Raw genomic sequence first — 12532 nt, forward strand, 5'->3', positions numbered from 1 at the left:
AGACAAGGCCGGGAGCCTGTGCCATGTAAGACAAGAGAAGACCTCTTTAGAGAACGTTCTAAATCCCTTTCCAGTCTTTACCCTTCGCCTTCCTGGGGATGAGTGGACAGGGGACGCGGCGTATCCGTTTGCCTGGTGTTACAGAAAGACTGGAGGGATTCAACAGTTTAATGCCCCAAACTTTTTAATTGAAGTTCATTCCTTCCCACCCTAAGGTGCCTGGGCACTCCACTGAGCCCAGCAAACATTAAAAAAAGAAAAGAAAATTGCCAGCCCCCCAAGTCTGTCTACAGCTCCAACACCAATGAGCTGTCTCCTTCAAGGGCTTGGAAAGGCGAGCCTAGCCGGAGCACTTCGAATTCTCTTCCAGTTCGTAGACATAATCCCGAGAGACAGTAATTTTAGAAACATCGTGGAGGTAGTATCCTTTGCCAGGGAGACAGCCCTCAGGCCAGGACCGGGAGGGGCCTCTCTGTGGTCCTGCTCTGGGCAGCCCAGGGGTCTACTCAGTAGCAGCCATGACCTTCACAGGGGTTTTCTGGCTGTTGATGGCCTTGCCTTTGCCCTTGCCACTGGGGCGCTCCTGGATATCGAAGAGCGGGGAGTCCCCTGCAAGAGGGAGTCCTCTGATGTCAAAGGCTCCTTGTCCTGGGATACCAAAGGCCTCCAAAAATCCTCTTCTCTCTGTGTCAACCTCGCTAAAAATAGGGAAAGAGGAAGAGACATTTAATTTGTTTTAATTACTATACACAAGCCACTCCCCATGTCTCACCCTTTGCTTTGTACATCACTGTGTGTATGTGTGTGTGTGTGTGTGTGTGTGTGTGTGTGTGTGTGTGTGAAGGGGGTGAGGGGTGGGATTGGGGGGCGGGGAGGTCAGGTGCTCACATCCACCACTGCCTTCCACACAGCATGTGTCAGTCAAGTTTTCTGAGGCAGTTTCCCCGGCCTCAGGCCATAGACATGGTCTTAGGTGCCTGTATGTAACTCCTGCTGAGAGCACCCTCCCTAGAATTAGGGGCCACTGTAACAGATTTATTTTTTTTTTAAAGGGGAGGAGTTGTTTTATGTTGGGGTCCAGGAATCTAAGATTTAAATTTCCATCTGTGTCCTCAATCTTCCCTTCATATGAAATAGAAAATTATGAATGAGAAGGAGAGAGACCAGATTGGCAGAGTTCTGAGTTGAGGAGGGGGGAGGGAGGTTTGGTCCTCCCCCCATCCCCATAGGCTGGGCCCTCTGCTCCCTGGGGAGGAACATTTACCTGGTGTGTAAATTGTGAGGAAAGCGTTGGGGGTCTGAGACAGGAAAGCCACAACATGGGGTGTGATGTTCCAGCTTTGAAGGGGAACAAAGGCCCTGAGCTAATCCCAGTGAAAGCCAGAGGCGTGGAGAAGGCGACAAAGCATTGCAGCCTGCGGTCACCGGTAGGTGTCAATGTGGGCACTTACAGCCTGGGTAGTGGAGGGAGGAACACAGAGCCAGGCTGTCATTTCCAGGCTTAACATGAACAAAGATAAAAACGTGACAACCTCGGCTTTCAATGGTTGGGAGGTTCAAAGTGGGACTCTCGGAGACTATCTGGGTCAAGTGTTTTCTGAAGCAGGAACTTTCTTTTCCTAGTCAAGGATCAACCAGGGATGTTTTGAAGGCCTTTCCTCAGGTAACTTTTCTTACGAAAAGAATTCCAGTTCCACCCACTGCCTAAGGTGAAGCGATGAAGCTTTGAAGATTCTGGACATAATATCAGAGGCATTGTTTTCTGGACCCCAGAGACCCAGGTGGCTGCATTAAGCCTTTATGAACTTGGACAGCCTGCCTCAACTTTTTGGATAAAGTTTATGAATTATTTACACATGAAATGAATAAGAAGTAACCTTTCCCTTTTATGAAATGATGCCTAGATATAGATGAATCTAATGGCACCTTGATTTAGCATATATTCATCTGACAAAGAAGTTGAAAGAATAATGGAAACCTGGTAAGATTCATTATGCCAGTGATTTCAGATTCACTAACAGAAATCTTTACCTGCAAATGAAACTCCTTTATAATCTGGAAAAGATAACTGGAAATCTTCTGCTAATGCAACTGATTAGCGAAGACTCTTAGAGAATTAATAGAGGGAAATGTCAAACCATGTTTATCCCAAGAACTCAGACACATTGTTTCCCTTAATTTCTGCTATTAAAACCAAAATAAAATTTATAAAATCATAACGTTATAAAATTCTAGTTTTCCTTAGTTGAAATAAGTCTCCTAAATATTTTTTTAAAAAAGGATGTAAATATCCTTAAAAGACTAATGACATTTCACAGGTAATGCAATTTAGAAAGAAACACTTCCATGTTTTCTTTTCCAACAATGTGCATTTTTGTAAACTGCTATAAATTGCAATTCAAAAGCACTGATCTCGCCATCCCCAATCATTTTTTATACTGATCAAATGAATGCAGATACTCCCATTTGGGAGGGGCGACATGACATTTCACTTGGCTGTTCTAAACAGGTCACAGACCTTTCACAGACCCTAAGGCAGTGGGAGGGAGCTCTTTACTAAACCGTGTAACCAAATCAAACCAATGGTTACCCCTTTTCAAAACCATTGGAATGGTTTGCACAATGCTATTCACATAGCAGCACAGAAACTGAAAGGATGGTCATCCAATGGAAATTTCTTTCCTTTTGTCTAAACTTGCAAGCTCAAAAAAGTAATACTTGAAGGAAAACAATTACATTTGCTATGATCAAAATCAACAAGAAACATGCTTTTTTATTGACAGCACACGGCATAGCTGTAGCCAACCACTGGTATGTATATATATATATGCACACGTATATATGTATATGTATGTCTATTTATTGAAGATGTTGCTTTGTTTGAAACCTGAGGCACAAAGACACAACATGGCTGCCCTGGAGATGACCTATTGCTTTCAAGTTGCTTGAACACATCAGAATTTCCATTGTTAAGGTTGATTAATTGAAACTGATAAGTTACCATGAATAAAGATTGTTTTTCTGTTTAATGTGGTGGGCCTGATTTGGTAAATGCCTTATTCATGTAGCTTTGCAGTGCAGCATATGGGCAAGAGTCATTCAGTATCACAAACATATACAATTTATTATGCTTGTATGGGCACAACCAAAAGGCCTTTCTATTTTAATGACAAAGTTTCAATGAAAAATTCCATGTAAAGAGTCACTAGTACATGAAGTGTGATTTTATAATTTGCTTTTAGAGTTTCTGCCTCTGCATTTCTGTGACTAGTTTAAAAGGTATACTACTTAAATACAGTAAGAAAAAGTTCATATATCCAAATGAGACCTTAGCATTAGTCATGGGGATACAACAGACTTTCTCTTAAATGTTGGCAGACATATGAAGGAAAATACTTTATCATCTAATGCGACCTTGAGTACCATACTATTGATAAAGTTACTATGATAGTTCCCACTGCCCAGTTTACAAAAAAAAAAAAAAAAAAAGTAAATAAAAAATGGAAGAGATTAGTGAATAGCATATCAACTTCCTGGCATTTTTTTCTTAATGAAATCATAAAACAATATTTAAAAATAATTTAGAGACTATTAAATGAAGAAAAGAATGGATTTATTAATTTCCCACAGTTTAATTATTGTTAGGCTTCTTTACCTGAAAATTGATGTCACTTTTTAAAGATTGAACTACATAAAAATTGTCATGAATGTTAACCAAAAAAGTAATGGTTATAATCTGTCATAATGATGTTGTACTGAAATGTTTTTCCCTTTCTTAAACTGTTCATGTAATCACTGGAATAGTAATAACAAAAATATGAAAGACATGCTAATTAACTGAATAAATGATTGTATCAAACCATCAAAGAGATAGTTACCATAGTCAGCCTTTAATGTCTTATCAAATAAATTCTCTGGTTATTCATGTCCATGAAGTAGTTCAAGTTCACCCAACATTTCTCAATTAAATTAGATGGGTATTCTCAGTGAAGCTCTTCTGGAGAGTAATAAAGCACATTGGTCACAGCTGACCACAGCTAGTATGTGTTTCATAAAGGACTGGATGTCCATTGGAAAGCTAATCAGTGCACCATCACTTGTAAAATTCCCTCCTGTATTTTGAAGTGATAATCTGTATCTAATTTTAAAGAAAAATTTACTCTCCTTTCACTCTTCTGAGGCCAATTTCTTTTCTAGACCTGAATAGAGATCATTGGTGAAACACTACCAAATAGCTTTGGTATGTGTATAACAAAAACCCACCTCTTTGTAGAACATAACAAATTATGCAATGTTCACAGATGCGTTTCACATTGTGCCTTTTGTGAGAAAATGAAGGCCCAACTCTGTTCCCTACCCCCTTCTCTATGAAAGACTGGGCTCCCAATGCAATCTTTTTAATCCTAGGGAAAAATAAATAGACTTTAATATGAAAGCTTCAGATAATTATTCTTAAGGGGATTTTCATTTGATCTATGTAATTTGCACAAGGATGAATTTGAAGTCACAGCACCTAAACAAACAACTTGTGTCCTAATGATTAAAGTTTTAACTGCTACTATAACCTACCTTTGATGTTTGAATATTTTGTAGAAGTGCTGTTTTTATATAATTTCATGTTTGAGTTTATATATTACCAAAGAAATACAGTAATTTTTCAGGTATAATTTTTAAAATATACACACTCAAAACATTTTCAATTTTTGTTTCTACATTTTCATTTTTGATGGATCTTTACCAGTTTTATTAAGCTATAATTGGTATGCAGCACTGTATAAATTTAAATATAAAATATAACTTGATTTACATACATGTGACATGGTTACCATAATAAATTTAGTTAACATACATTCTTGCAAAAAAAGAATTTTTTTCCTATTTTGATAAGAACTACTATCTGCTCTCTTAACAACTTTCAAACATACCATACGGCAGTGTTACCTGTAGTCATCGTGTTGTATATAACATTACTTAGGTAACTGGAAGTTTGTCTATTTTGACCACCTTCAGCCAATTCCCCCACCTTCTTATGGGGAAAAAGGCTATTAAAAGATAATCCTGAGTAGCAATTTCTGCAGTAATGTGAACAATGCAGAAAGGCCTCAGGCCCACCCTACTTGGGGACTTCTGTAAATCCTGGCATTACTTTTATTGAATGTGCTAGTATTTGAGGTTCCATCTTAGAAAATAATTTCCAAGAACTGAGAAGTCTATCTGCAGTGCCTAGTGCAGGGCTTTGTTTCTGGTAGGTGTTCATAAAGTCTGTTGAACGAGTGGATGGATTAATAAAGAAAAGGTGAAACCAGAGGTTACATATTGTGGCCCCTTGGTATACATTCCCTCCCACAGGCTGAAACCACAGGCTGTTTGGTTTGTTTCAGAAATTCATACTGAGAGCCAGGAATAAAGCTCTTTGATAACAGAGGCTAAGCATGCTTCATGTTGGGTAAAGAACAAATTCACTATTTGAAACCAGAAGCTAAAATTAAAGGAAACTGAGATAGGGGTAACAAGAACAGTTTCTAATATGGGGCTATGGTTTTATAAAAAGCTATGAGACTAGGGAGGCTCTAGGGCTAAAACTTACTTTATATTTAGGAACTGAGTCAAGCCCCTTGATGGCGTGAGGACTTCAAGACCCTAATGTTATAGCAGATCAGGCACCTTCAAGCTTACAAGAATGGATTGTGGATTGGGAGTGTGACTGACACAAATAGAAGCAGTCACATACTGTATTCAGGTAAAGAGAGAAAGAGAAGAGGGAGAGGGAGAGGGAGAGGGAGAGGGAGAGGGAGAGGGAGAGGGAGAGGGAGAGGAGAGAGAGAGAGAGAGAGAGAGAGAGAGAGAGAGAGAGAGAGAGAGAGAGAGGTATTTAACATACAAATATACTAAAACATATATAGAATGAGAGATATTTGAGCCTGTAAAACAAAGTTTTAATATAAACAAAATAATAGAAAGCTTGGAAACACAACAAGATAAGCCACTAGAACATGAATTCACTCCAAATAAATGTAAGTTGATGAAATAGTCTCACTAAAATTTTTAAATGTCTGTGTTTAGTACTCAAATAAATAATTGATAATAGTCCATTAAAAAAAGAAACATAAATTATTATATTATACAAAACAGGCCAGAATAAAATAAAGACAAGCAGCTATTAAAGAGAACCAACTAAAAAAATCACTAAAGTAAAACACTAAAACATAAGATAAAGTGGGTACAATTGAAAAGAAAATTAGAAAATTAGAAGGTAGTATTTGAGGATTTAGAAAATTTAGATTAGAGACCTAGAGAAAAAGTTGCCAAAAAAGAAAAAAATAATGTAGAATGTATTTATTGAGAATGTTTTGAGTATTTATTGAGAATGTTGCACAATAAATACTACAAAGGCAGTAGCTGAAAGACTTCTAGGAGTAAACTAATCATTAGATGCAAATTACACACTGAATATTAATAAAGATAAATATACCATTGAATTCACTGTAAGAAGACTACAGATCATCAAGAATGAAAACTAAACTACTACTACTTTAAAAGCTACTGTAAAGGAAACATAAAATGTTCACAAATGATTGAAAAAATGATAATAAACTTCACATAATCATGAGCAGAGGCTCACTTAATGGTACAATAACAAAATATAGAGGAAAAAAATAATTGCCAATTTATAATTTCATATCTTGCTAAACTACCACAAAAGTGTGGTAAAAATTTGATCCTCACTAAGTATATTATCAAAGTAACAATGTTTTTAACATACATATATATTAAAACACACACACACACACACACACACACACATATATTGTATATTTATTTATACATATGCACTAAAGGAAATAAAACTTGTAGCTTTCAATTCAGCAAAGGGAAAAATAAAGAAATACAGAACTAACAGTCCAAAAGAAAGCATGAAAAAAAAAAAGGAAGTAAAGCAAAATATTAGGAAATAAAAAAGATGATAGAAATAAGTCTAAAGTTATCAATAATTATAATGTTGTAAATAAAATAAATTCATATATAATAGAATAAAATAAAAATATCTAGTTTTATGTTGCTTAAAAGAGAAAAAGCAAATATAAAAGAAATCATAAAAAGATTGAAAATAGTCTGGCCAAGTGGGTTAGTTGTTTGGAGTTTTAATCTATATACCAAAAAAGGTTGTAGGCTTTTTCGGGGTCAGGGCAAATGTTGTTTACAGCAGAATTTAAAGCATTGAGGAATTACTAGAAATAAAGAGGAACAATTCATGCAATGATTCACCAAGGGAAATATAATAAATTAGGATGCATTTATAACCTTAAAATAGGTAAAACATTATTAACAGTTACTAAGAGGAGCTGATAAATTCTTACACATAGTGAGATATTTTTACATTCTTTCAGAAAATAAGATATTAAGACAAAATAGATTAGAATAATAGAAAATACTCAAATTAATATGATGACCTAATAGATGTGAAAATATGCACTGAAAAAATAGAAAATAAAACCATTTTCAAGGTAATATAAATACTTACAAAATACTTCACAAAGGAAGTCTGTACAAATTTTCAATGTCTTACAAATCACAGTCTCTGACTTAAATGCAATTAAATTAGAAGTTGTTAAAAGTAAAGCAATCGAATAGACCCACATAGTATTCTGCTTTCTCTGAGTAAGCCATTAAGAGGAAGAAAAGTACCATATGATTTTAATGAACAAAATAAGCTAACAAGTAAAATAGAAACAGACTCATAGAGACAGAGAACAGACTGACAGCTGTCAGAAGGGAAGGGAGTTGTGGGGGTCCAAGTGGAAAAGGTGAAGGTATTAAGGAAAAGAAAAAAAACTCTCATAGGCACAGAAAATAGTACACTGGTGATTACCACAGGGAAAGAGGATGGGGGAGGTAGAAGAGGATAAAAGGGGAGTAAATGGTGATGGAAGAAGACTTGACTTGGTGAGCACACAATACAGTATAAAGATAATGTATTATAGAATTGTACACCTGAAACCTTTATAATTTTATTAACCAATGTTGCTCCAATAAATTCAATATAAAATAAAAAGAAATAAAATACACTAAAAAAAGTAAATATCTCTCTCTTTTTAAAAAAATATATATATTTTACTGATTTTTTACAGAGAGGAAGGGAAAGGGATAGAGAGTTAGAAACATTGATGAGAGAGAAACATTGATCAGCTGCCTCCTGTACACCCCCTACTGGGAATGTGCCTGCAACCAAGGTATATGCCCTTGACCAAAATCAAACCTGGAACCCTTCAGCCCTCAGGCCAACGCTCTATCCACTGAGCCAAACCAGTTAGGGCAAAATCTATGTCTTTAATAAAGACAGTTTAAAAGCTCACATGTTAAACAGGCAATCATGATGGTAATAAAATATTCAGAACTAAGCAACAATTGAAATACCATATGTCAAAATACATGGTACAACTACAATAATTTTTATAGTCATAAATGCATTTATTAAAATATAGTAAAAACAAAAAAACAAGTAAAATAGACAAAAAGAACAGAAAAGTCTTTCATAATCGGAAATAATAGATAAAATACATAAATTAAACCATAAAACAAAAAATATAATTTTAGAAAAACTAAAATTTATAAAATCTCTAGCTGGCATAAGAACAACAAGTGGTAAATATATAAAATAATGTTAGGAGAGTAACCAAGATGGTGGTGTAGGTAAATGCCTGTACCCACTGCCTCCCACAACCACATCAAAATTACAACTAAAATACAGAACAATTATCATTCAGAACTGCCTGAAAGCTGGCTGACTGGAAGTCTTCCAACTAGAGAAGGAAAGAAGAAAGCACACTGAGACTGGGAGGAAGTGCAGAGGCATGGAACTGGCTGGTCCGGCACTGGGGTGTGACACTTTTTTAACCTGGAGAGATAGCATCTCTTTGGAGGCTGCCTGGAGGAGCAAGGGGTCCCAGCCCCACACCAGACCCCAGCCCAGGGTCCCAGAGCTGGGAAAAGAAGTCCTACAGGCAGTAAGAACTACGGGCTGTAAAAGCCAGTTCGAATTGGGGCTCAGTGACACAGAGGCTGCTGGAGACTTAGCTGTTCCTCTTAAAAGGCTAGCTAGTACCAGGAACTGAATTTACATGGTCCCACTTCCTCTGAGCTCCAGCACCAGGCAACACAGACACATACAAGGAGGGACTGGATTGTCTGGCATCGGGGCATGAATTCATAGGCAGCTTTCTCCCAGATGGAGGTGCTTGCAGGGATCATTGTTCCTATGATGAGATCTCCCCAGTCACAGGGGTGACTAGCAGCCATTTCTGTTTGCTCTGCCTCAGGGATTCCCTAAGACCCTACCTCATCCAATTTACAACCCCACCCAAGCTGTGTGCAATGACTTTTGCATATGAATAGCCTGTTCTTGATCAGGCTAAAATCTCTCAAACAAGCTGCAGCTCAGTCAGGGAGTCACAAACCTATCAATAAAAGACCCAAGACCCAACACTAGCACCAGCCTGCCTTGCTTCATTGCGGGGCCTTATCTGGGCACCTCCAAACATAATACAAAGAGGAAGAATCTGAAGATCTCTTTGTAGCTCCTACTGGGTGGTCAAGGCAGTGGTTGACTTTGCATATTCTTGGAGACCCAAGAACCATTGTACCCAGTGGTGAGTGTCATATCATTCCAGAATACAACTCTAGACAGTCATAATTGACACACTCAAGGGGAAGACTCAGTGAGAAACAAAGCTCCACTGAAGCAAGTCCTACTCCATAGGGATGTCTTTTGCATAGCAGCTCTCCCACTGTATTTGCAGTTGGTCCTCACAGCCAATTAGCCTGGAGGTCAATTCCTTCTAGTGATACCAACAGCAATCAAGTCTCATCTACAACAAGACTGCGTTTATAGCTCAAGAAGGGGTGCACTTAGAGCTCCTAGCTCTAGTGACTAGAGAGGCTGAGCCACAGGCCCTATAAAACATCTACTACACAAGGCCACTCTACCAATGTAAGGAGACATAGCAACTCTACCCAATACATAGAAACAAACACAGGGAAGCAGCCAAAACATGGAGATAAAGAAACATGTCACAAATGAAAGAAATAGAAGAAAGCAAACTACTGGATTTAGAGTTCAAAACCATGGTTATAAGGTTACTCAAGAATCTTCTAGAAATCTCCCAATAAAATGGAAAAGGACCAGTCAGAAATTAAACATACACTGACTGAAATAAAGAATAATATACAGGAATTTAACAATAGAGTAGAGGATTCTGAGAATCAAATCAATGATTTGAAATATGAGGAAACAAAAAACACCCAATCAGAAGAGCAAAAAGAAAAGAAAAAAAAGATAGTGTAAGGTGTCTTTGGGACAACTTTAAGTATACCAACATTTGCATTATGGGGCTTCCAGAAGAAGAGAGAGAGTAAGATATTGAAAACCTACTTGAAGAAACAATGACAGAAAATTTTCCCTACCTGGTGAAAGAAATAGACTTACAAGTCCAGGAAGCACAGAGAGCCCCAAACAAGAGGAACCCAAAGAGACCTCTACCAAGACACATCAAAATTAAAATACCAAGAGCTAAAGACAAAGAGAGAATCTTCAAAACAGCAAGAGAAAAGTAGTTAGTTACCTACAAGGGAATGCTCATATGACTGTCACCTGATTTCTCAACAGAAGTTATGCAAGCCAGAAAGGAGTGGCAAGAAATATTCAAAGTGACGAATAGCAAGGACCTATAACCAAGATTACTCTACCCAGAAAAGCTATCATTTAGAATTGAAGGTCAGATAAAAAGCTTCCCAAACAAGAAAGAGCTAACAGAATTCATCACTAAACTTTGAATGGTATTCTTTAAGAAGAATACCATTAAAATTTGAATGGTATTCTTTAAGAAGAGAAAGAAGAAGAAAAAAAGATAAAAATATGAACAACAAAATGCCAACAAATATATACTTATCAACAATTGAATCTAAAAATAAAAATAAATGAATAGGAACTCTGATTAACAGAATAAACTGATAAATAAAATAGAATCAGAGGCATGTAAATGGAACAAACTAAAGATTCTCAGAGGGATGGGGTGTGGGGAGGCAGGAAGAGACTAAACAAAGAATTTATGTGCATATATGCATTACCTATAGACACAGACAATAGGGTGGTGAAGGCCTGGGGTGGGGTGGGAACTGGGTGGAGGGAATAATGGGGGTAAAAGAGTAACATCTGTAATAATCTCAATAATGAAGATTTTAAAAAATATAAAACAAATTAAAAAATAATGTTAGGAACAGAAAGGAGGTCATAATTGCAGAGATTATCAAATTCATATCTGCAAATAGAAGATATCTTTGTTGACTTGATAAAGAAGAACTGACATTCTTATATTATATTTAACAGTGACACTTTAGAAACTGCCCTACTATGAGAGAAGAAAGACAAGGTGCCACTGACTGCTCTATTCAGCATTCTACTGACAATGGTAAGCCAGTGCAACAAGAAAAGAAAAAATAAGGTGTACTTATAGACCGGAAGAGACAAGTGTTTTTAATTATAGAAATGAGAAGAGACTTTTCAGACAAGCTATTAGAACCGATAGACCTCAGGAAGTTTGCTGTAACCAAGATTAAAATACAAAATCCACAGTAATAGATATTTAGAATATCATAGAAACACATCACATTCATAATAGTGCAAAACTATGTTACTTATACCTAAAATTACTTAGAAACAAATCTAATAAAACATGTGCAAGACCTTCATAAAGATATTACAAAACACTGTTAAAGAAGGTATAAGAATCTCCAAATCAATGGAATGTTATATTCAAAGATGGGAGGACTCAATGACTTAAAATTTTTAATTCTTTCTAGATCAATCTTTAAAACAAAATACTGACAGATTTTTTCCATGGATCTTGAAATGATAAACTTAAAATTTATATGGAAAAGTATAGAACCAAGAGGGGGCTAACACAATTTTGAAAAACAAGATGGAAGGACTTTCTATGCCAGATATCAAGTTTTATTTTATCTTTAAAAATTTTAAATTAGAAAAAAGACAGGATTCAGAAAATGGCAGAGGAATAGACAGACATGTTCTGAGCCTTGTCCCAGAGCAGAAAGATAGAATAGGTGAGGGTTGCATGGGGAGTGTTTGTTGGCAAGTTAAGGGTCAGCTAAACTCCAGGAGAAGGTGGAGGCCTGCTGGACAGGGATCCCCTGACCGGGCAGCCCCCACGGCTGCTGGGCCCCCTCCCAAAGCTACGGGCTCAGAGGTGGATACCATGCCACCTTGAAGAGGAGAGTGGATCTTATTGGAAGGCTGAAAATCCACAACTGTGGCAACCACTGAACAGCCGCAGGCCCCAGAACACCAGTCCCCAATTGGATTCAAAGGATCACTTCACTCCACCACAGAAAGATCAGATTTCGCCTGCGATAAGGTGAGGTCTCATCCCAGCGGGAGAGAGAAACATGTGCTTTGCAAGAGCTGGAGGACGGGGGAAGTCTGAGCCTAGAAAAATCTGTGGCTGTTGGGGCTGGCTTG

General features: G+C 37.2%; 1 protein-coding gene across 1 annotated transcript in view; it reads right to left on the reverse strand.

The window, feature by feature from the left end:
- Positions 1–502: 502 nt before the first annotated feature.
- LOC311620869 (uncharacterized protein C10orf67, mitochondrial) overlaps positions 503–12532 on the reverse strand; it is a gene marked incomplete at both ends in the record, with an annotated part of 148116 nt that continues 136086 nt past the window's right edge. Inside the window, one exon of the mRNA XM_084880559.1 lies at positions 503–609. Coding sequence (XP_084736685.1) covers positions 503–609 — 107 coding nt within the window. The remainder of the gene's footprint in view (positions 610–12532) is intronic.

Source organism: Pipistrellus hanaki (genome assembly GCF_964339955.1).
Source record: "Pipistrellus hanaki genome assembly, chromosome: 1".
NCBI lineage: Eukaryota > Metazoa > Chordata > Mammalia > Chiroptera > Vespertilionidae > Pipistrellus > Pipistrellus hanaki.